Below are 27,640 nucleotides of genomic sequence, written 5' to 3' on the forward strand. Positions count from 1 at the left end.
GCACCCCTTTGTTACAGTATGACAGCACCCCTATGTTACAGTATGACACCTCTATGTTACAGTATGACACCTCTATGTTACAGTATGACAGCACCTCTATGTTACAGTATGACACCTCTATGTTACAGTATGACACCCCTATGTTACAGTATGACAGCACCCCTATGTTACAGTATGACAGAACCTCTATGTTACAGTATGACACCTCTATGTTACAGTATGACAGCACCTCTATGTTACAGTATGACAGCACCCCTATGTTACAGTATGACAGCGCTCCTATGTTACAGTATGACAGCACCTCTATGTTACAGTAGGACAGCACCTCTATGTTACAGTATGACACCTCTATGTTACAGTATGACAGCACCTCTATGTTACAGTATGACAGCACCCCTATGTTACAGTATGACAGCACCTCTATGTTACAGTATGACAGAACCTCTATGTTACAGTATGACACCTCTATGTTACAGTATGACAGCACCTCTATGTTACAGTATGACACCTCTATGTTACAGTATGACAGCACCTCTATGTTACAGTATGACACCTCTATGTTACAGTATGACACCCCTATGTTACAGTATGACAGCACCCCTATGTTACAGTATGACAGAACCTCTATGTTACAGTATGACACCTCTATGTTACAGTATGACAGCACCTCTATGTTACAGTATGACAGCACCCCTATGTTACAGTATGACAGCGCTCCTATGTTACAGTATGACAGCACCTCTATGTTACAGTAGGACAGCACCTCTATGTTACAGTATGACACCTCTATGTTACAGTATGACAGCACCTCTATGTTACAGTATGACAGCACCCCTATGTTACAGTATGACAGCACCTCTATGTTACAGTATGACAGAACCTCTATGTTACAGTATGACACCTCTATGTTACAGTATGACAGCACCTCTATGTTACAGTATGACAGCACCCCTATGTTACAGTATGACAGCGCCCCTATGTTACAGTATGACAGCACCTCTATGTTACAGTAGGACAGCACCTCTATGTTACAGTATGACAGCACCCCTATGTTACAGTATGACACCTCTATGTTACAGTATGACAGCACCTCTATGTTACAGTATGACACCTCTATGTTACAGTATGACAGCACCCCTATGTTACAGTATGACACCTGTATGTTACAGTATGACAGCTCCTCTATGTTACAGTATGACAGCACCCCTATGTTACAGTATGACACCTCTATGTTACAGTATGACAGCACCCCTATGTTACAGTATGACAGCACCCCTATGTTACAGTATGACAGCACCTCTATGTTACAGTATGACAGCACCCCTATGTTACAGTATGACAGCTCCCCTATGTTACAGTATGACAGCACCCCTTTGTTACAGTATGACAGCACCCCTATGTTACAGTATGACACCTCTATGTTACAGTATGACAGCTCCTCTATGTTACAGTATGACAGCACCCCTATGTTACAGTATGACACCTCTATGTTACAGTATGACAGCTCCTCTATGTTACAGTATGACAGCACCCCTATGTTACAGTATGACAGCTCCCCTATGTTACAGTATGACAGCACCCCTTTGTTACAGTATGACAGCACCCCTATGTTACAGTATGACACCTCTATGTTACAGTATGACACCTCTATGTTACAGTATGACAGCACCTCTATGTTACAGTATGACACCTCTATGTTACAGTATGACACCCCTATGTTACAGTATGACAGCACCCCTATGTTACAGTATGACAGAACCTCTATGTTACAGTATGACACCTCTATGTTACAGTATGACAGCACCTCTATGTTACAGTATGACAGCACCCCTATGTTACAGTATGACAGCGCCCCTATGTTACAGTATGACAGCACCTCTATGTTACAGTATGACACCTCTATGTTACAGTATGACAGCACCTCTATGTTACAGTATGACAGCACCCCTATGTTACAGTATGACAGCGCCCCTATGTTACAGTATGATAGCTCCTCTATGTTACAGTATGACAGCACCCCTATGTTACAGTATGACAGCACCCCTATGTTACAGTATGACAGTGCCTCTATGTTACAGTATGACACCTCTATGTTACAGTATGACAGCACCTCTATGTTACAGTATGACAGCACCTCTATGTTACAGTATGACACCTCTATGTTACAGTATGACAACACCTCTATGTTACAGTATGACAGCACCCCTATGTTACAGTATGACAGCACCCCTATGTTACAGTATGACAGAACCTCTATGTTACAGTATGACACCTCTATGTTACAGTATGACAGCACCTCTATGTTACAGTATGACAGCACCCCTATGTTACAGTATGACAGCGCCCCTATGTTACAGTATGACAGCACCTCTATGTTACAGTAGGACAGCACCTCTATGTTACAGTATGACAGCACCCCTATGTTACAGTATGACACCTCTATGTTACAGTATGACAGCACCTCTATGTTACAGTATGACACCTCTATGTTACAGTATGACAGCACCCCTATGTTACAGTATGACACCTCTATGTTACAGTATGACAGCACCCCTATGTTACAGTATGACAGCTCCTCTATGTTACAGTATGACAGCACCCCTATGTTACAGTATGACACCTCTATGTTACAGTATGACAGCACCTCTATGTTACAGTATGACACCTCTATGTTACAGTATGACAGCACCCCTATGTTACAGTATGACACCTCTATGTTACAGTATGACAGCACCCCTATGTTACAGTATGACAGCACCTCTATGTTACAGTATGACAGCTCCTCTATGTTACAGTATGACAGCACCCCTATGTTACAGTATGACAGCACCTCTATGTTACAGTATGACAGCACCCCTATGTTACAGTATGACAGCACCCCTATGTTACAGTATGACAGCACCTCTATGTTACAGTATGACAGCACCCCTATGTTACAGTATGACAGCTCCCCTATGTTACAGTATGACACCTCTATGTTACAGTATGACACCTCTATGTTACAGTATGACAGCACCTCTATGTTACAGTATGACAGCACCCCTATGTTACAGTATGACAGCTCCCCTATGTTACAGTATGACACCTCTATGTTACAGTATGACACCTCTATGTTACAGTATGACAGCTCCTCTATGTTACAGTATGACAGCACCCCTATGTTACAGTATGACACCTCTATGTTACAGTATGACAGCACCCCTATGTTACAGTATGACAGCACCCCTATGTTACAGTATGACAGCACCTCTATGTTACAGTATGACAGCACCCCTATGTTACAGTATGACAGCTCCCCTATGTTACAGTATGACAGCACCCCTTTGTTACAGTATGACAGCACCCCTATGTTACAGTATGACACCTCTATGTTACAGTATGACAGCTCCTCTATGTTACAGTATGACAGCACCCCTATGTTACAGTATGACACCTCTATGTTACAGTATGACAGCGCCCCTATGTTACAGTATGACAGCACCCCTATGTTACAGTATGACAGCACCTCTATGTTACAGTATGACAGCTCCCCTATGTTACAGTATGACAGCACCCCTATGTTACAGTATGACAGCTCCCCTATGTTACAGTATGACAGCACCCCTTTGTTACAGTATGACAGCACCCCTATGTTACAGTATGACACCTCTATGTTACAGTATGACACCTCTATGTTACAGTATGACAGCACCTCTATGTTACAGTATGACACCTCTATGTTACAGTATGACACCCCTATGTTACAGTATGACAGCACCCCTATGTTACAGTATGACAGAACCTCTATGTTACAGTATGACACCTCTATGTTACAGTATGACAGCACCTCTATGTTACAGTATGACAGCACCCCTATGTTACAGTATGACAGCGCCCCTATGTTACAGTATGACAGCACCTCTATGTTACAGTATGACACCTCTATGTTACAGTATGACAGCACCTCTATGTTACAGTATGACAGCACCCCTATGTTACAGTATGACAGCGCCCCTATGTTACAGTATGATAGCTCCTCTATGTTACAGTATGACAGCACCCCTATGTTACAGTATGACAGCACCCCTATGTTACAGTATGACAGTGCCTCTATGTTACAGTATGACACCTCTATGTTACAGTATGACAGCACCTCTATGTTACAGTATGACAGCACCTCTATGTTACAGTATGACACCTCTATGTTACAGTATGACAACACCTCTATGTTACAGTATGACAGCACCCCTATGTTACAGTATGACAGCACCCCTATGTTACAGTATGACAGAACCTCTATGTTACAGTATGACACCTCTATGTTACAGTATGACAGCACCTCTATGTTACAGTATGACAGCACCCCTATGTTACAGTATGACAGCGCCCCTATGTTACAGTATGACAGCACCTCTATGTTACAGTAGGACAGCACCTCTATGTTACAGTATGACAGCACCCCTATGTTACAGTATGACACCTCTATGTTACAGTATGACAGCACCTCTATGTTACAGTATGACACCTCTATGTTACAGTATGACAGCACCCCTATGTTACAGTATGACACCTCTATGTTACAGTATGACAGCACCCCTATGTTACAGTATGACAGCTCCTCTATGTTACAGTATGACAGCACCCCTATGTTACAGTATGACACCTCTATGTTACAGTATGACAGCACCTCTATGTTACAGTATGACACCTCTATGTTACAGTATGACAGCACCCCTATGTTACAGTATGACACCTCTATGTTACAGTATGACAGCACCCCTATGTTACAGTATGACAGCACCTCTATGTTACAGTATGACAGCTCCTCTATGTTACAGTATGACAGCACCCCTATGTTACAGTATGACAGCACCTCTATGTTACAGTATGACAGCACCCCTATGTTACAGTATGACAGCACCCCTATGTTACAGTATGACAGCACCTCTATGTTACAGTATGACAGCACCCCTATGTTACAGTATGACAGCTCCCCTATGTTACAGTATGACACCTCTATGTTACAGTATGACACCTCTATGTTACAGTATGACAGCACCTCTATGTTACAGTATGACAGCACCCCTATGTTACAGTATGACAGCTCCCCTATGTTACAGTATGACACCTCTATGTTACAGTATGACAGCACCTCTATGTTACAGTATGACAGCACCCCTATGTTACAGTATGACAGCTCCCCTATGTTACAGTATGACAGCACCCCTATGTTACAGTATGACAGCACCTCTATGTTACAGTATGACAGCACCCCTATGTTACAGTATGACAGCTCCCCTATGTTACAGTATGACACCTCTATGTTACAGTATGACAGCTCCCCTATGTTACAGAATGACAGCACCCCTATGTTACAGAATGACAGCTCCCCTATGTTACAGTATGACAGCACCCCTATGTTACAGTATGACAACACCCCTATGTTACAGTATGACACCTCTATGTTACAGTATGACAGCACCCCTATGTTACAGTATGACAGCACCCCTATGTTACAGTATGACAGCACCCCTATGTTACAGTATGACAGCACCTCTATGTTACAGTATGACAGCACCCCTATGTTACAGTATGACAGCTCCTCTATGTTACAGTATGACAGCACCCCTATGTTACAGTATGACAGCCCCCATATGTTACAGTATGACAGCACCCCTTTGTTACAGTACGACAGCACCCCTATGTTACAGTACGACAGCACCCCTATGTTACAGTATGACAGCACCCCTATGTTACAGTATGACAGCACCCCTATGTTACAGTATGACAGCACCTCTATGTTACAGTATGACAGCACCCCTATGTTACAGTATGACAGCTCCTCTATGTTACAGTATGACAGCACCCCTATGTTACAGTATGACAGCACCCCTATGTTACAGTATGACAGCACCCCTTTGTTACAGTACGACAGCACCCCTATGTTACAGTATGACAGCACCCCTATGTTACAGTATGACAGAACCTCTATGTTACAGTATGACAGCACCCCTATGTTACAGTATGACAGCACCCCTATGTTACAGTATGACAGCACCTCTATGTTACAGTATGACAGCACCCCTATGTTACAGTATGACAGAACCTCTATGTTACAGTATGACAGCACCCCTATGTTACAGTATGACAGAACCTCTATGTTACAGTATGACAGCACCCCTATGTTACAGTATGACAGAACCTCTATGTTACAGTATGACAGCACCCCTATGTTACAGTATGACAGCACCCCTATGTTACAGTATGACAGAACCTCTATGTTACAGTATGACACCTCTATGTTACAGTATGACAGCACCTCTATGTTACAGTATGACAGCACCCCTATGTTACAGTATGACAGCGCCCCTATGTTACAGTATGACAGCACCTCTATGTTACAGTAGGACAGCACCTCTATGTTACAGTATGACAGCACCCCTATGTTACAGTATGACACCTCTATGTTACAGTATGACAGCACCTCTATGTTACAGTATGACACCTCTATGTTACAGTATGACAGCACCCCTATGTTACAGTATGACACCTCTATGTTACAGTATGACAGCACCCCTATGTTACAGTATGACAGCTCCTCTATGTTACAGTATGACAGCACCCCTATGTTACAGTATGACACCTCTATGTTACAGTATGACAGCACCTCTATGTTACAGTATGACACCTCTATGTTACAGTATGACAGCACCCCTATGTTACAGTATGACACCTCTATGTTACAGTATGACAGCACCCCTATGTTACAGTATGACAGCACCTCTATGTTACAGTATGACAGCTCCTCTATGTTACAGTATGACAGCACCCCTATGTTACAGTATGACAGCACCTCTATGTTACAGTATGACAGCACCCCTATGTTACAGTATGACAGCACCCCTATGTTACAGTATGACAGCACCTCTATGTTACAGTATGACAGCACCCCTATGTTACAGTATGACAGCTCCCCTATGTTACAGTATGACACCTCTATGTTACAGTATGACACCTCTATGTTACAGTATGACAGCACCTCTATGTTACAGTATGACAGCACCCCTATGTTACAGTATGACAGCTCCCCTATGTTACAGTATGACACCTCTATGTTACAGTATGACACCTCTATGTTACAGTATGACAGCTCCTCTATGTTACAGTATGACAGCACCCCTATGTTACAGTATGACACCTCTATGTTACAGTATGACAGCACCCCTATGTTACAGTATGACAGCACCCCTATGTTACAGTATGACAGCACCTCTATGTTACAGTATGACAGCACCCCTATGTTACAGTATGACAGCTCCCCTATGTTACAGTATGACAGCACCCCTTTGTTACAGTATGACAGCACCCCTATGTTACAGTATGACACCTCTATGTTACAGTATGACAGCTCCTCTATGTTACAGTATGACAGCACCCCTATGTTACAGTATGACACCTCTATGTTACAGTATGACAGCGCCCCTATGTTACAGTATGACAGCACCCCTATGTTACAGTATGACAGCACCTCTATGTTACAGTATGACAGCTCCCCTATGTTACAGTATGACAGCACCCCTATGTTACAGTATGACAGCTCCCCTATGTTACAGTATGACAGCACCCCTTTGTTACAGTATGACAGCACCCCTATGTTACAGTATGACACCTCTATGTTACAGTATGACACCTCTATGTTACAGTATGACAGCACCTCTATGTTACAGTATGACACCTCTATGTTACAGTATGACACCCCTATGTTACAGTATGACAGCACCCCTATGTTACAGTATGACAGAACCTCTATGTTACAGTATGACACCTCTATGTTACAGTATGACAGCACCTCTATGTTACAGTATGACAGCACCCCTATGTTACAGTATGACAGCGCCCCTATGTTACAGTATGACAGCACCTCTATGTTACAGTATGACACCTCTATGTTACAGTATGACAGCACCTCTATGTTACAGTATGACAGCACCCCTATGTTACAGTATGACAGCGCCCCTATGTTACAGTATGATAGCTCCTCTATGTTACAGTATGACAGCACCCCTATGTTACAGTATGACAGCACCCCTATGTTACAGTATGACAGTGCCTCTATGTTACAGTATGACACCTCTATGTTACAGTATGACAGCACCTCTATGTTACAGTATGACAGCACCTCTATGTTACAGTATGACACCTCTATGTTACAGTATGACAACACCTCTATGTTACAGTATGACAGCACCCCTATGTTACAGTATGACAGCACCCCTATGTTACAGTATGACAGAACCTCTATGTTACAGTATGACACCTCTATGTTACAGTATGACAGCACCTCTATGTTACAGTATGACAGCACCCCTATGTTACAGTATGACAGCGCCCCTATGTTACAGTATGACAGCACCTCTATGTTACAGTAGGACAGCACCTCTATGTTACAGTATGACAGCACCCCTATGTTACAGTATGACACCTCTATGTTACAGTATGACAGCACCTCTATGTTACAGTATGACACCTCTATGTTACAGTATGACAGCACCCCTATGTTACAGTATGACACCTCTATGTTACAGTATGACAGCACCCCTATGTTACAGTATGACAGCTCCTCTATGTTACAGTATGACAGCACCCCTATGTTACAGTATGACACCTCTATGTTACAGTATGACAGCACCTCTATGTTACAGTATGACACCTCTATGTTACAGTATGACAGCACCCCTATGTTACAGTATGACACCTCTATGTTACAGTATGACAGCACCCCTATGTTACAGTATGACAGCACCTCTATGTTACAGTATGACAGCTCCTCTATGTTACAGTATGACAGCACCCCTATGTTACAGTATGACAGCACCTCTATGTTACAGTATGACAGCACCCCTATGTTACAGTATGACAGCACCCCTATGTTACAGTATGACAGCACCTCTATGTTACAGTATGACAGCACCCCTATGTTACAGTATGACAGCTCCCCTATGTTACAGTATGACACCTCTATGTTACAGTATGACACCTCTATGTTACAGTATGACAGCACCTCTATGTTACAGTATGACAGCACCCCTATGTTACAGTATGACAGCTCCCCTATGTTACAGTATGACACCTCTATGTTACAGTATGACAGCACCTCTATGTTACAGTATGACAGCACCCCTATGTTACAGTATGACAGCTCCCCTATGTTACAGTATGACAGCACCCCTATGTTACAGTATGACAGCACCTCTATGTTACAGTATGACAGCACCCCTATGTTACAGTATGACAGCTCCCCTATGTTACAGTATGACACCTCTATGTTACAGTATGACAGCTCCCCTATGTTACAGAATGACAGCACCCCTATGTTACAGAATGACAGCTCCCCTATGTTACAGTATGACAGCACCCCTATGTTACAGTATGACAACACCCCTATGTTACAGTATGACACCTCTATGTTACAGTATGACAGCACCCCTATGTTACAGTATGACAGCACCCCTATGTTACAGTATGACAGCACCCCTATGTTACAGTATGACAGCACCTCTATGTTACAGTATGACAGCACCCCTATGTTACAGTATGACAGCTCCTCTATGTTACAGTATGACAGCACCCCTATGTTACAGTATGACAGCCCCCATATGTTACAGTATGACAGCACCCCTTTGTTACAGTACGACAGCACCCCTATGTTACAGTACGACAGCACCCCTATGTTACAGTATGACAGCACCCCTATGTTACAGTATGACAGCACCCCTATGTTACAGTATGACAGCACCTCTATGTTACAGTATGACAGCACCCCTATGTTACAGTATGACAGCTCCTCTATGTTACAGTATGACAGCACCCCTATGTTACAGTATGACAGCACCCCTATGTTACAGTATGACAGCACCCCTTTGTTACAGTACGACAGCACCCCTATGTTACAGTATGACAGCACCCCTATGTTACAGTATGACAGAACCTCTATGTTACAGTATGACAGCACCCCTATGTTACAGTATGACAGCACCCCTATGTTACAGTATGACAGCACCTCTATGTTACAGTATGACAGCACCCCTATGTTACAGTATGACAGCACCCCTATGTTACAGTATGACAGAACCTCTATGTTACAGTATGACAGCACCCCTATGTTACAGTATGACAGCACCTCTATTTTACAGTATGACACCTCTGTGTTACAGTATGACAGCACCTCTATGTTACAGTATGACAGCACCCCTATGTTACAGTATGACAGCGCCCCTATGTTACAGTATGATAGCTCCTCTATGTTACAGTATGACAGCACCCCTATGTTACAGTATGACAGCACCCCTATGTTACAGTATGACAGTGCCTCTATGTTACAGTATGACACCTCTATGTTACAGTATGACAGCACCTCTATGTTACAGTATGACACCTCTATGTTACAGTATGACAGCACCTCTATGTTACAGTATGACAGCACCCCTATGTTACAGTATGACAGCACCCCTATGTTACAGTATGACAGAACCTCTATGTTACAGTATGACAACTCTATGTTACAGTATGACAGCACCTCTATGTTACAGTATGACAGCACCCCTATGTTACAGTATGACAGCGCCCCTATGTTACAGTATGACAGAACCTCTATGTTACAGTAGGACAGCACCTCTATGTTACAGTATGACAGCACCCCTATGTTACAGTATGACACCTCTATGTTACAGTATGACAGCACCCCTATGTTACAGTATGACACCTCTATGTTACAGTATGACAGCTCCCCTATGTTACAGTATGACACCTCTATGTTACAGTATGACAGCACCCCTATGTTACAGTATGACAGCTCCTCTATGTTACAGTATGACAGCACCTCTATGTTACAGTATGACAGCACCCCTATGTTACAGTATGACAGCACCCCTATGTTACAGTATGACAGCACCCCTATGTTACAGTATGACAGCACCCCTATGTTACAGTATGACAGCACCTCTATGTTAAAGTATGACAGCACCCCTATGTTACAGTATGACAGCTCCCCTATGTTACAGTATGACAGCTCCCCTATGTTACAGTATGACAGCACCCCTATGTTACAGTATGACAGCACCCCTATGTTACAGTATGACAGCTCCTCTATGTTACAGTATGACAGCACCCCTATGTTACAGTATGACAGCACCCCTATGTTACAGTATGACAGCTCCTCTATGTTACAGTATGACAGCACCCCTATGTTACAGTATGACAGCTCCCCTATGTTACAGTATGACACCTCTATGTTACAGTATGACAGCTCCCCTATGTTACAGTATGACAGCACCCCTATGTTACAGTATGACAGCTCCCCTATGTTACAGTATGACACCTCTATGTTACAGTATGACAGCTCCCCTATGTTACAGTATGACAGCACCCCTATGTTACAGTATGACAGCACCCCTATGTTACAGTATGACAGCTCCCCTATGTTACAGTATGACAGCACCCCTATGTTACAGTATGACAGCACCTCTATGTTACAGTATGACAGCACCTCTATGTTACAGTATGACAGCACCCCTATGTTACAGTATGACAGCACCCCTATGTTACAGTATGACAGCACCTCTATGTTACAGTATGACAGCACCCCTATGTTACAGTATGACAGCTCCTCTATGTTACAGTATGACAGCACCCCTATGTTACAGTATGACAGCTCCCCTATGTTACAGTATGACAGCACCCCTTTGTTACAGTATGACAGCACCCCTATGTTACAGTATGACACCTCTATGTTACAGTATGACACCTCTATGTTACAGTATGACAGCACCTCTATGTTACAGTATGACACCTCTATGTTACAGTATGACACCCCTATGTTACAGTATGACAGCACCCCTATGTTACAGTATGACAGAACCTCTATGTTACAGTATGACACCTCTATGTTACAGTATGACAGCACCTCTATGTTACAGTATGACAGCACCTCTATGTTACAGTATGACAGCACCCCTATGTTACAGTATGACAGCGCCCCTATGTTACAGTATGACAGCACCTCTATGTTACAGTATGACACCTCTATGTTACAGTATGACAGCACCTCTATGTTACAGTATGACAGCACCCCTATGTTACAGTATGACAGCGCCCCTATGTTACAGTATGATAGCTCCTCTATGTTACAGTATGACAGCACCCCTATGTTACAGTATGACAGCACCCCTATGTTACAGTATGACAGTGCCTCTATGTTACAGTATGACACCTCTATGTTACAGTATGACAGCACCTCTATGTTACAGTATGACAGCACCTCTATGTTACAGTATGACACCTCTATGTTACAGTATGACAGCACCTCTATGTTACAGTATGACAGCACCCCTATGTTACAGTATGACAGCACCCCTATGTTACAGTATGACAGAACCTCTATGTTACAGTATGACAGCACCTCTATGTTACAGTATGACAGCACCCCTATGTTACAGTATGACAGCACCCCTATGTTACAGTATGACAGCACCTCTATGTTACAGTATGACACCTCTATGTTACAGTATGACAGCACCCCTATGTTACAGTATGACAGCTCCTCTATGTTACAGTATGACAGCACCCCTATGTTACAGTATGACAGCTCCCCTATGTTACAGTATGACAGCACCCCTTTGTTACAGTATGACAGCACCCCTATGTTACAGTATGACACCTCTATGTTACAGTATGACACCTCTATGTTACAGTATGACAGCACCTCTATGTTACAGTATGACACCTCTATGTTACAGTATGACACCCCTATGTTACAGTATGACAGCACCCCTATGTTACAGTATGACAGAACCTCTATGTTACAGTATGACACCTCTATGTTACAGTATGACAGCACCTCTATGTTACAGTATGACAGCACCCCTATGTTACAGTATGACAGCGCCCCTATGTTACAGTATGACAGCACCTCTATGTTACAGTATGACACCTCTATGTTACAGTATGACAGCACCTCTATGTTACAGTATGACAGCACCCCTATGTTACAGTATGACAGCGCCCCTATGTTACAGTATGATAGCTCCTCTATGTTACAGTATGACAGCACCCCTATGTTACAGTATGACAGCACCCCTATGTTACAGTATGACAGTGCCTCTATGTTACAGTATGACACCTCTATGTTACAGTATGACAGCACCTCTATGTTACAGTATGACAGCACCTCTATGTTACAGTATGACACCTCTATGTTACAGTATGACAGCACCTCTATGTTACAGTATGACAGCACCCCTATGTTACAGTATGACAGCACCCCTATGTTACAGTATGACAGAACCTCTATGTTACAGTATGACAGCACCTCTATGTTACAGTATGACAGCACCCCTATGTTACAGTATGACAGCACCCCTATGTTACAGTATGACAGCACCCCTATGTTACAGTATGACAGCACCCCTATGTTACAGTATGACAGCACCCCTATGTTACAGTATGACAGAACCTCTATGTTACAGTATGACAGCACCTCTATGTTACAGTATGACAGCACCCCTATGTTACAGTATGACAGCACCCCTATGTTACAGTATGACAGCACCTCTATGTTACAGTATGACAGCACCCCTATGTTACAGTATGACAGCACCCCTATGTTACAGTATGACAGCACCTCTATGTTACAGTATGACACCTCTATGTTACAGTATGACAGCACCTCTATGTTACAGTATGACAGCACCCCTATGTTACAGTATGACAGCGCCCCTATGTTACAGTATGACAGCACCTCTATGTTACAGTAGGACAGCACCTCTATGTTACAGTATGACAGCACCCCTATGTTACAGTATGACACCTCTATGTTACAGTATGACAGCACCTCTATGTTACAGTATGACACCTCTATGTTACAGTATGACAGCACCCCTATGTTACAGTATGACACCCCTATGTTACAGTATGACAGCACCCCTATGTTACAGTATGACAGCACCTCTATGTTACAGTATGACAGCACCCCTATGTTACAGTATGACAGCTCCCCTATGTTACAGTATGACACCTCTATGTTACAGTATGACACCTCTATGTTACAGTATGACAGCACCTCTATGTTACAGTATGACAGCACCCCTATGTTACAGTATGACAGCTCCCCTATGTTACAGTATGACACCTCTATGTTACAGTATGACAGCACCTCTATGTTACAGTATGACAGCACCCCTATGTTACAGTATGACAGCTCCCCTATGTTACAGTATGACACCTCTATGTTACAGTATGACAGCTCCCCTATGTTACAGAATGACAGCACCCCTATGTTACAGAATGACAGCTCCCCTATGTTACAGTATGACAGCACCCCTATGTTACAGTATGACAACACCCCTATGTTACAGTATGACACCTCTATGTTACAGTATGACAGCACCCCTATGTTACAGTATGACAGCACCCCTATGTTACAGTATGACAGCACCTCTATGTTACAGTATGACAGCACCCCTATGTTACAGTATGACAGCACCTCTATGTTACAGTATGACAGCACCCCTATGTTACAGTATGACAGCTCCTCTATGTTACAGTATGACAGCACCCCTATGTTACAGTATGACAGCCCCCATATGTTACAGTATGACAGCACCCCTTTGTTACAGTATGACAGCACCCCTATGTTACAGTATGACAGCACCCCTATGTTACAGTATGACAGAACCTCTATGTTACAGTATGACACCTCTATGTTACAGTATGACAGCACCTCTATGTTACAGTATGACAGCACCCCTATGTTACAGTATGACAGCGCCCCTATGTTACAGTATGACAGCACCCCTATGTTACAGTATGACAGCACCTCTATTTTACAGTATGACACCTCTATGTTACAGTATGACAGCACCTCTATGTTACAGTATGACAGCACCCCTATGTTACAGTATGACAGCGCCCCTATGTTACAGTATGATAGCTCCTCTATGTTACAGTATGACAGCACCCCTATGTTACAGTATGACAGCACCCCTATGTTACAGTATGACAGTGCCTCTATGTTACAGTATGACACCTCTATGTTACAGTATGACAGCACCTCTATGTTACAGTATGACACCTCTATGTTACAGTATGACAGCACCCCTATGTTACAGTATGACAGAACCTCTATGTTACAGTATGACACCTCTATGTTACAGTATGACAGCACCTCTATGTTACAGTATGACAGCGCCCCTATGTTACAGTATGACAGCACCTCTATGTTACAGTAGGACAGCACCTCTATGTTACAGTATGACAGCACCCCTATGTTACAGTATGACACCTCTATGTTACAGTATGACAGCTCCCCTATGTTACAGTATGACACCTCTATGTTACAGTATGACAGCTCCTCTATGTTACAGTATGACAGCACCTCTATGTTACAGTATGACAGCACCCCTATGTTACAGTATGACAGCACCCCTATGTTACAGTATGACACCTCTATGTTACAGTATGACAGCACCCCTATGTTACAGTATGACACCTCTATGTTACAGTATGACAGCTCCCCTATGTTACAGTATGACACCCCTATGTTACAGTATGACAGCTCCTCTATGTTACAGTATGACAGCACCTCTATGTTACAGTATGACAGCACCCCTATGTTACAGTATGACAGCACCCCTATGTTACAGTATGACAGCACCCCTATGTTACAGTATGACAGCACCCCTATGTTACAGTATGACAGCACCTCTATGTTACAGTATGACAGCACCCCTATGTTACAGTATGACAGCACCTCTATGTTACAGTATGACAGCTCCCCTATGTTACAGTATGACAGCTCCCCTATGTTACAGTATGACAGCACCCCTATGTTACAGTATGACAGCACCCCTATGTTACAGTATGACAGCTCCTCTATGTTACAGTATGACAGCACCCCTATGTTACAGTATGACAGCACCCCTATGTTACAGTATGACAGCTCCTCTATGTTACAGTATGACAGCACCCCTATGTTACAGTATGACAGCTCCCCTATGTTACAGTATGACAGCACCTCTATGTTACAGTATGACAGCACCTCTATGTTACAGTATGACAGCACCCCTATGTTACAGTATGACAGCACCCCTATGTTACAGTATGACAGCACCTCTATGTTACAGTATGACAGCACCTCTATGTTACAGTATGACACCTCTATGTTACAGTATGACAGCACCCCTATGTTACAGTATGACACCTCTATGTTACAGTATGACAGCTCCCCTATGTTACAGTATGACACCTCTATGTTACAGTATGACAGCACCTCTATGTTACAGTATGACAGCACCTCTATGTTACAGTATGACAGCACCTCTATGTTACAGTATGACACCTCTATGTTACAGTATGACAGCACCCCTATGTTACAGTATGACAGCACCTCTATGTTACAGTATGATAGCACCTCTATCTTACAGTATGACAGCACCCCTATGTTACAGTATGACACCTCTATGTTACAGTATGACAGCACCCCTATGTTACAGTATGACAGCAACTCTATGTTACAGTATGACAGCACCCCTATGTTACAGTATGACAGCACCCCTATGTTACAGTATGACAGCACCCCTATGTTACAGTATGACAGCGCCCCTATGTTACAGTATGACAGCACCCCTATGTTACAGTATGACAGCACTAGAGATGAGCGAACGGTGAAATATTCGATGTTCGTTATCCATTCCGAATAGCATCTCAATATTGGACTTTTGGAAGGAATCTGGAACCCCATTATAGTCTATGGGGAATAAATACTCGTTTCAGGGGATCCCACCATTCACCTCAGGAGAGTCACCAAGTCCACTATGACACCCCAGGAAATGATGCCAACACCTCTGCAATGTAACTGGGCCAGCAGGGGGAGCATGTCTGGGGGCATCATTACCTTTATTATGTCGGGATCCCAGTCAGCTTGCGATATGCCAGAGTGGACTTTTTCCCATAGGAATGCATTGACCAGCTTTGATTGGCCAGTGTACTGCATTCGGCCAATCAACGCTCGTTCTGCCTGAGGAGGCGGAGTCTATAATTGGTCCACAGCAGTTTCCATTCTGGTCCGATTTTAGACTCCGCCTCCTCCGGCAGAACTAGCTGGTCAATTCATTCCTATGGCGAGATGAAGCAGGGCTAGCTGTGCGGTTAGCTCGGCTCCCCCGGACACTGGAGATGAAGCAGAGCTTAGCTCTGCTACACCTAACCATCCCTCCAGCTACTCCTCCTGTCACACACATCTCTGGTGTAACAGAGCTCAGCACACACTCAGCTCTGCTACATCTGTACACTCTGGTGTAGAGATGTAGTAGACCTGAGTGTGCGCTGAGCTCTGCTACACACGAGATGTGTGTGACAGGAGGAGTAGCTGAAGGGATGGTTGGGAGTAGTGCAGAGCTGTGTGTGACAGAAGGAGTAGTATCCGATACTGCACACTCAGCTCAACTACTCTGGAGTTGAGATGAGCGCGCGGCCCGATGTAGCAGAGCTGGCAGATGATGCCAGCTCTCCTACATCGGGCCGTGCGCTCAGCTCAACTCTGGAATAGTTGAGCTGAGTGTGCAGTATCGGATTAAACCCCCCCCTTCCCCACTGTTGTCTGCTTACCTGCAGCTCCCAGCTCCTCTTCTTGGTTCGGTCCTCTGTCCGGTCTTCAGAGCACCCTGCCCCCCTCTCCCCCGACTAGTATTATAGAAAAGGCGGGGCTTATGAGAGTGTGGGCTGGTACTGGGAGGGGAGCCGTGAGTGATGCCCCGCCTACTAAGCCCTACATACTCCCTGCATCTCTACAATACTAGTCTAGGGAGGCGGGGCGCAGGACGCTCTGAAGAGGACAGAGGACTGGGCTGGAGAGTGTGGGCGGGGAGAAGTGAGTGCATCACTCATGTCTCCCCTCCCAGTACCCGCCCACACTCTCATAAGCCCCGCCTTCTCCATAATACTAGTCTCGGGAGGTGGGGGCAGGGCACTCTGAAGACAAGTGGACAGAGGACGGGACCAAGAAGAGGAGCTGGGAGCTGCAGCTATGTAGGTAAGTGGACATCTGTGGGGGGGTTAATCACTACAATTTCTGGACTACATGCTGTGTAGTGAATAGGATCATTTTTAAAATCCGATCTCTGAATGATCGGAAATTGGATTTTAAAAACGATTCTGAAATGTCAAGATCGGCTCAACCCTAAGTGCTGGCGATGTAGCAATGTCCAATGTAGCAGAGCTGGAGCTGCTACACACTCAGCGCTGCTGCATCGGATTGCTACATCGGTAGAGCTGAGTGTGTAGCAGCTTCAGCTCTGCTTCATCTCGGCCTAGGAATGCATTGACCAGCGTTGATTGGCCGAAAGCCGTACTTCTGAATGCTGTACACCGGCCAATCAACGCTGGTCAATGCATTCCTATGGGAAAAAGTCATCTCGTGCATATTGCAAGCTGCCAGGGATCCCGACCAGATAGACCCCAAAGAGCTGGTGAGTGACATTCCCCCCTAAATAAAGGTAACCCCTAGCTAACCCTCCTGTACATCTGTCCCTGTCTCACAGTCACATAGGTCACAGTCCCAAATTAGTCGAATGTTAAATCCACCATTCGTATAAATTGGAGGTCACCTGATTTCGGCAGCCAATTCCTTTTTCCGATTTTTTTTCCCTGCCTCCGTTGTCGTAGTTCCTGTCCCACCTCCCCTGCGCCGTTATTGGTGCAAAAAACGCGCCAGTGAAGGTGGGAGGGGACACAAATTTTTACTGCGTTTGCCTCGTGGTGTTTGATTGGAATCGAATATATATATTCGCTCATTTCTAGACAGCACCCTATACTGTGCTATATGACTATAGGGGTCGTCAGCCTTACAATTATTACCGGCACTCTGAGGGTCTCATCTGTGATCTTGTGTTTTTTTGATATTTTTTATACTTAAATCGGCACAAACAATAAATGTTCCTTGCCCGGAGACCGTCGCCAGATTCGTGGTCCTATTCCGCGGTGGATTCTGCCCATAAATCCCTTTTTTATAAACCGGTTTATTACATTCCCAATCTCTTCTGTTCCCCCAATGCTCGGCTTTCTGTCTTTGTGTTACGTGAATCCCGTCCACATGTGACCCAGTATAGATCGCTTGTGGCAGGTAAAGGCCCACTGTATGGATGCCCATATGGATGTTCGTGGCACCAGATACCTTCTGTTCTCCATCTAGTGGAAATCAGTGAGCCCCCTCCCTTCCCCCAGGGGCCTTCCATGCTGGGGGTCCCCGGAGCAGGTAATGGAGGTGTTACAGGGCCCTTATTCACTCGGAGCCACTTACTGACACTGAGCAGAACTCCAAAACGTTCAACTTTAACCGGGACTGTGAGAGGGGACTCCAGATATTTGGTAACGGTGTCCCTCGGTGTCTAGTGCAGGATTTCTTAGGGCGTCTCTTTCTTTACATGACAGGACTCTCTCGCTGTGGTCCGGGCCGGAGTGGAGAAAATTGCTGATCTTCTGGAGAACAAGTTTGATTACATTTTCTTCACAGGTAAATCCACCAACCTTGGGAACACGTAAGAAGATGAGCTTTGTCCTTCTCAGTGTCTGTCTGGACTCCTTGACTCTTAATTTCTTCTCCCTTTCCATACTTTGGTTTCTGGCTTCGCGCCGACACTTCCACGTTAGCCGAGGCCTTCTCTGCCACCACTTTATACAATGTCATTGCTTCTATCACTTCACAGGTAACTCCCGTGTTGGAAGGAATGTAATGACAGCTGCAGCCAAACATCTCACCCCGGTGACCCTAGAGCTCGGTGGGAAGAACCCGTGTTATATCGATGACGAATGTGACCTGAAAAATGCCGCGCGTCGCATGGCATGGGCACGTTTCTTTAATGCCGGGCAAACCTGCCTGGCTCCAGATTATATTCTGTGCTCTGACAACATCAAGGAGAAGCTGCTGAACGCTCTGCAGACCAACATTCATGAGTTTTATGGTGAAGACCCCAAACAGTCCCCAGACTTTGGTAGAATCATCAACGTTCGGCATTTTAAGCGCGTGTCTGCTCTACTTACCTCTGGGAAGATTGTGACTGGAGGACAAACTGATGAATCTGAAAAATACATTGGTAAGAGACCCCAGAAAGTGAATGATCCTGGTCAGAGTATCTTCCACCTATTGGTGGTAGGGGTCTAGCTAAGGTGGCTACTGGGCATGTCCATCAGAAGACATTGTGAATTGGCCAGGATTAGAAATGTTCACCCAAAGAATAATTGGTGGAGGCTCAGGACATAACGGGCAGATATACTCCCTATTAGATCTCCGAGGCATGCTCATGGCGCCCAGCGCTCCCCCAGGGTACTCTTCTGGCCTCCTCGATGACAATACATGCCCTGGGCTCACTGCTAAGGTCTGTGATTGGGCCTCAGTGGTCACAAGGGACATGCCAACATCCTGCTGCCCCAAATGATATATGTATATATCTAAGCCTCGGGGGTCTGAAGAGTCTCCATAGTTGGGTAATATTTTCTCTTCCAGTTTGTGTCCCTCTAGCCAGGGTGTGGAGATCTAGGGCTGGGCCTGTGAACTTTAATTTGGTCCCATATAAAACAAGATTTAGTGTAGCGATGGCTCCAGTCTACAGACCCAAGGCTAAGGAGGAGCCGACGACCAGAGGAAACCAGGAGAGTAATGACTAGAGGGCCTCACAATATGGAGGCCACGCTCAGCATAAAATCTGCCATGGGCCAGTGTATAATGGATGGCTACCAATGTCCAGCCACTATGGGACATGTTCATTACTAGGAGTGTGTAGGGTCAGAACTTGGGTGGATTCTTGTGGTTTTTCTAGCTGTTGCTCATTGATGGTGATATCAGAGAAAGGAGGGCAACTATTCAGTTCTTCATACTATAAACTGGTGTAGGGAAGGCATTGGCTGTCGCGGTAGGTTCTTTGGGCCCACCAGATAAATTGATTCTGGGTGCCCAGGACCATTGTATTCTTTACATTTGGACGTCTTATTGCCTGGGCCCACAGTAGGGTCTTCTGGTTGGCCTGTCCACCACTGGCTTCTCTGATCTCCAGGGTGCCATTGTAGATTTCTGGATATCTCTGGACATTAGATGCTTCTCTGGTCCATAAACAACCATTGGCCTGGACTGAGTGTTTCTTTTATTGGTTAACCTTGTCCACTTTGACCTCTTCATTGTTGCAGCCCCAACTATCCTCGTAGATGTGAAGGTGACAGACCCAGTGATGCAAGAAGAGATTTTTGGTCCGATTCTTCCCATCTTCACAGTTTCTACTTTTGAAGAAGCAATTACCTTTATTAATGACAGAGAGAAGCCATTGGCCGCGTACATCTTCTCATCCAACGAGCAGGTGAGTCCAAGGTGTACCTTTGACATGTGCAGGGCGTGTTGTAGTCCGTGTATATAGGGTCTCTGTCAGCACAATCATGGGTTATAATGTAAACCCAAAGGACTGTAGGGTACTTTGCACCGATTCCACCTAGTTTATGGGCATCCCATGCAGAGAATTCCTGCGCCTGGAATGCTCCTTCAGAACAAAGTGCCACGGATCAGCCCCCACTTCCGCCGTCATCCTTCCCCTTCTTATTCTGAGACATCTTCCCTGGCTCCTGCCCATTCTGAAGTCTCGCACACGCCTACTGCCTCGTGGGTAAGATTTCAGGAAGGACTGAAGGTTGGGAGGACAACTCAGGAGGACGGGCGCGCACTTGGATCATTTGCAAATTTGTAAGTGCAGGGTTTATCGGCATTCAATGGCCATAAACCAGTTCCCCTTAGAGTCAGTGTAAAGGGCCCCAGAGTTCTGTGCACTTGCCTTAGAGCCCATGATCCTGCTGGCGGGCTCCCTCTACTCTCGTCTATCCTATGGGTAAATTATGGACATTGTAGGAGAAGAATCTGGCTGCTCCCCTCACTGTATGGTAAAGGGTAACGGGGCCCTTGATGTATGGCCGCACTCCACGTGTCTAATATGTCTATTAGTTCGCTTGTGCCAGTTTTGAGGCCCGAGCCGTATGCCAGGATGAAGAATCGCTGATTTTCCTTCTGGTGAAGCCGTAATTTGCGGATGGTAGGACCTTGACCTGGTTTGTCTTCTCAGAGACTCATTGGGTGGATGATGGCAAGGGAATCTCTGTTACTGACTGGGGTTGCGCTGATCTTGAGATTTCAGGATCGATTTTAAAATTCAATTTCCGATCACTTTCCAGCTAATCCTGATCACTCACCCCTATTACTGACTGAACCCAGACCCTGCCAGAATGGAGTCTGGACCAGGAAGTCTCACGATGGCAGCGGAACGGGATTGTTGTAAGGAGGCCCCACCTGGATGCTACTTGTGACCAAGGATGTTGTCAGGCCTTGGGGCGTATCCCACAGGTCCTCAGTATAAGCGAATACAGAAGCGTCCTAATGGAGCAGAACTCGGCGCAGGCTACTCTCTACCATATGGGGTCACAGGGGGTCCCTACAACTTGTACATTAAAGGGATTATTCAGGCAAAAATGGACATTGAATTTATGATTTAAATCCTCCTCTGCTCTCCCCTCGGGGCCCCCCAGCGCAGTTCGGTCTTCTCGGTCCTGTGTTGACGCGTGGTGGAGGTTCCAGCCACATGTGTCGTCTGAGGCCCGTCAGCAGAGGGAGGGGGGGGTCTGTGAAGTCACAGCCAGGGAACAGACCCCGGAGCAGAAGGAGTGGACTGTGCTGGGACGCAGGGTAGGGCCCACCAGTAATTGTGGGGGCCTGTGGCCTACAAGCCTACGAATGGTAGAACAGGAAGCCTGTGCCTTTCTACTAGTGGCAGAACCAGGTCCATGACGCCACTTCTCCCTGGTTTTGTGATCCGGTTATTAAAACCAGATTACAAAACTGATGAGAACCTTATGGCATCATTTACCTCTCCCAGTCCTGCTTGTGGCCTCTCCACTTCCCACGCCAGCCTGGGCCCTCTGATGACGTAATACGCAGCATACAGGGGCCCCACTGGCTATGAGCGAGGAGAGGTAAGTGGTTAGGGGCCTTACTAGACCTCCACTGACTATTAAAAAAAAAAAAGCAGTTGAGGTCCAGTAGGGCCCCATAAAGGTCCAGGGCCCACCGGGGGGATTTTCTGGTCCCTCATTGGGCCAGTCCCACCCTGCTGGGAGGACACCGGAACACCGGGAACAAGTGACCATGAATTTTGTCTTTTTTTTTCACCTCTCCTGGCCTATTTAATGGACACCTCAGCCTCGTACGGTCGAGTACAGTCAGTGACATCTCCTCATCTCATCCATGGGACAATCAATCCCCGACAAGCCCCCACTCCCTGACAATGACCCTCAGCTGCTCCGTCCCTTTCTGCTCTTCTGATGATTGTTTGCACTTTGACAGATTATTAAGCAGTTCCTGGACAGGACGAGCAGTGGCGGAGTCTGCGCCAATGATGGCATCATGCACACAACCATCATGAATCTGCCCTTCGGTGGGGTTGGTAAGTGTCCGTGTCTTCTCCTGCTGTACCATAGAGCTGAGACTCCCTCAGGCTGCTCCAGAGACCTCTCCAGAGACTTCCCATCCACATTCTCAGATATGCATCACATGTCATCTTGTATCTTCCAGGACACAGCGGGATGGGCATGTATCATGGCAAGTTCACCTTCGACACCTTCTCTCATAAGCGGGCCTGTCTCCTGCGTAGCGATGGACGTGAAAAATTAAATGAGATCCGTTACCCTCCATATAGCGAGAGCCGCCTGGGATTTGTCCTCTACTCTATGGAAACCAAACGGAAATCATCCTGTGTGGTCATGTGAGGCGAGGACGCCATCATTACGTGTCAGGGCCTCGCCCTCGTGTCTCTTCTCATATAATACATGTTCTTCTTTATGACGTGACCGCCATCTTCTTTGCTGCGTTCAGTTCCATGTCTGGATTTTATCAATGGTGTAAAATTATCTGAGTAATCCCCTGGAGCGAATCCGAGAATCCCAGGGACAGATGGACGAGATCAGACCTTGGCAATGACGGCAGATTTCAGGGCTGCTTAGTTTCACCATTTGGGGCTACAATTAGGCTTTATCTCTCCCCCAGCCCCCTCAGCAGCAGGTTCGGGATTAAAGGGGTTGTCCCATTATGGACAGTTATCCCCTGTGCTGTGGGATTGTCTGCTCATGAGGAACCGGATTATTGGGGCCCCTGGTGACCAGGAGGACGAGGGACCAACAGTCCTGGGTAATGAGGCGTTGGTGCGCTTATGGGACCGGCTCTTCATTCACTTCTATGGGGCTGTGGCACAGTCAGAGATTACAGGCCTAGAAACCCCACAGAAGTGAATGGATCCCTGGTCACACCAGTGCACTGCACCCCATTAACCAGGGGGCCTTAGGGGGAACCCCCTCCCCATTAAGGTTTATCCACCCTGCTCCCTGCTGCAGATTCTCTACATTACAAGCAGCTGTGAACCATCAGAGCAGTGAGCGCCCCCCTCAGGACAGACTGACACAACCACAAGCTTCACAGATGCCGCCATACATTAGGCTATTGCGCGGCTCAGGGCTGGTTTTAGACAAACTGTGGCCCTGGGCAAAATTAAAGTGGGGCCCCAGATGCTGATACACCAACAAAGCCATCACATTTCCAGCAGCATCCCCTTTAACAACCCCCACCCCCTTACGACACACAATTTATATACACCACCTTTGTACTACCTAATAGATGTTTGCACCCCCTCATCAGTTATTATAAATAATAGTCCCCGATCATAAACAGTCCCCATATCAGTAATATTACTACTACTAATAATACCGCTCCCTCATAAAATGAACCCTACTAACATTATACATGTGACAGTATATATATATTTCCTATCCTACTACTATTATACATGTGACAGTATATATATATCCTATCCTACTAACATTATACATGTGACAGTATATATATATTTCCTATCCTACTACTATTATACATGTGACAGTATATATACAGTGTATATATATATATATATATATATATATATATATATCCTATCCTACTACTATTATACATGTGACAGTATATATATATTTCCTATCCTACTACTATTATACATGTGACAGTATATATACAGTGTATATATATATATATATATATATATATATATATATATATATATCCTATCCTACTAACATTATACATGTGACAGTATATATATATATATCCTATCCTACTAACATTATACATGTGACAGTATATATATATTTCCTATCCTACTACTATTATACATGTGACAGTATATATATATCCTATCCTACTAATATTATACATGTTCTTATGGTAGAGTTGGAAGGGACCTCAAGGGCCATCGGGTCCAACCCCCTGCGAGTGCAGGTTTTCCTAAATCATCCCAGCTATATGTTTCTCCAGATTCCGCTTGAAGATTTCCATTGATGGAGCGCCCACCACCTCCCGTGGCAGCCTATTCCACTCTCTCACTCCCCTCACTGTCAGAAAGTTTTTCCTAATGTCTAATCTGTATCTCTTTCCCTTTCGTTTCATCCCATTGCTTCTTGTACTTCCTTGTGCTAATGAGAATAGGGGAGATCCCTCTGCACTGTGACTACCTTTCAGATATTTGTAGACTGCTATTAAATCTCCCCTCAGCCTTCTCTTCTGCAAACTAAACAATCCCAGTTCTTTTAGCCGCTCCTCATAGGACATGGTTTGCAGACCTTCCACCATTTTGGTTGCTCTTCTCTGGACTTGCTCCAATATATCGATGTCTTTCTTGAATTGAGGCGCCCAGAACTGTACACAGTATTCCAGGTGTGGTCTGACCAGGGAAGAGGACAGTGGAATAATGACCTCTCTTGATCTATCATATATATATATATCCTATCCTACTAATATCAAATCAAAGCAGCTGTTGGCATCTCTCACCATGAGCTCCTGACTTCCTTCAAAGTAAAACCTTGTAATTGAGCTACCTGCAAGACGAAAACCAGAAAATATCGGCTCCATGGAAGACATAACTAAGGAAGACTAAAAACATCCCAAGAGAAAAATGAAATAAGAACAAAAAAAAAGGATTTTAAAATACAAGAGAAGATTCCTACAGACCTCAGACTGGCTGAATGCAACAGGAACATCACATCTGACCCCGGGATCCCACATCACAGAAGGTAGGGCCTATCTGGCTAATCTCATAAGAAAGTAGATTATCCCTCAGAAATAAGGAGATCGGGGACACCCTCAGAGATTACAATATGGATGCTGAATTCTTAGATGAACTTTGTATGAGCTCCATAGCTAAGGATAAGACAGAACCTAGGACAAGGTCCCAGCACAGCAGGGGGTCAGACATCCCAGAAAGTGTGAAAGAAGCAACGGAGGACATTGACTGTTATGCTAAGTGCACTGTCTCTGTACACAGCGGGGGGCAGGCCACTCTACAGATTACATACCCTGATAACATGAGTGCCAATGAAAAGAAAAATGCAAAGAAAGATCTCCTCAGAGCCCATGCTGAGACCCTGTTTGCTGATTACACATCAAACCAAAGAATGACCAACCTTATTATGCACACCAATTATATAAGAGCCTGGCAGCATGCAATATGTGACTGCTACAAGAGTACAACAACAGAAGAGGCGGATACAGGCAAAATAACAATCAGAATAAAAAACCCACAAGGGGCCGGCGAAGTGATTCTCACAACAACCATTTTTACTAGTGGGACTTTAATGATTCAAGGAAGAGAAGATAGGCTTCACCAATGTATAGAAAAATTCCCAGAAATCAAGAATCAGGCACAACTAAAAAGGGGCACAGACACAGGATCACCCACTGACTCAGGTGAATTACCCGTGACCTCCCCCAATCCAAGAATCTCATCTGCCAGTACACAAGCCAGCAAGCCCTCCCCCGACTCCTCACACCTCTCAGTAGAGTCCCTCACAGAGACTGTATCCCGGCTGGAGAGAGATTTTACTATTCATAAACATAACTATGAGAGATGAGCAAACACTAAAATGTTCGAGGTTCGAAATCCGATTCGAAAAGCCGCTCACTGTTCGTGTGTTCGAATGGGTTTCGAACCCCATTATAGTCTATGGGGAACAGATACTCGTTAAGGGGGAAACCCAAATCCGACTCAGGAGGGTCACCAAGTCCACTATGACACCCCAGGAAATGATGCCAACACCTCTGGAATACAACTGGGACAGCAGGGGAAGCATGTCTGGGGGCATAAAAGTCACTTTATTTCATGGAAATCCCTGTCAGCTTGCGATTTTAGCAGGCTAACTTTTTCCCATAGGAATGCATTGGACAGCGCTGATTGGCCAGAGTACGGAATTCGACCAATCAGCGCTGGCTCTGCTGGAGGAGGCGGAGTCTAAGATCGCTCCACACCAGTCTCCATTCAGGTCCGACCTTAGACTCCGCCTCCTCCGGCAGAGCCAGCGCTGATTGGCCGAAGGCTGGCCAATGCATTCCTATGGGTATGCAGAGACTCAGCAGTGTTGAGCCAGTTCTGCTCAACTACACCGTGTGCCGGTCAGCCCTGCTGTGCGAGCTCGGCACACACTCAGCTCTGCATCACCGCTGGCGTTGGCCAGCATTGATTGGCCAGTATACAGAATCAGTATACAG

At 45.2% G+C, this 27,640-nt stretch overlaps 1 protein-coding gene across 1 annotated transcript in view; it reads left to right on the forward strand.

Annotated features, from left to right (window-relative positions):
• Positions 1 to 23,901, forward strand: part of LOC142186340 (aldehyde dehydrogenase family 3 member B1-like) — a 124,628-nt gene extending 100,727 nt beyond the window's left edge. The window contains exons 6-10 of the mRNA XM_075261169.1: positions 19,462 to 19,543; positions 19,737 to 20,123; positions 21,211 to 21,377; positions 23,402 to 23,501; positions 23,630 to 23,901. Coding sequence (XP_075117270.1) covers positions 19,462 to 19,543; positions 19,737 to 20,123; positions 21,211 to 21,377; positions 23,402 to 23,501; positions 23,630 to 23,823 — 930 coding nt within the window. The 3' untranslated portion in view covers positions 23,824 to 23,901. The remainder of the gene's footprint in view (positions 1 to 19,461; positions 19,544 to 19,736; positions 20,124 to 21,210; positions 21,378 to 23,401; positions 23,502 to 23,629) is intronic.
• The last annotated feature ends 3,739 nt before the right edge of the window (positions 23,902 to 27,640 follow it).

This window comes from Leptodactylus fuscus (assembly GCF_031893055.1).
Source record: "Leptodactylus fuscus isolate aLepFus1 chromosome 2 unlocalized genomic scaffold, aLepFus1.hap2 SUPER_2_unloc_4, whole genome shotgun sequence".
Lineage (NCBI taxonomy): Eukaryota > Metazoa > Chordata > Amphibia > Anura > Leptodactylidae > Leptodactylus > Leptodactylus fuscus.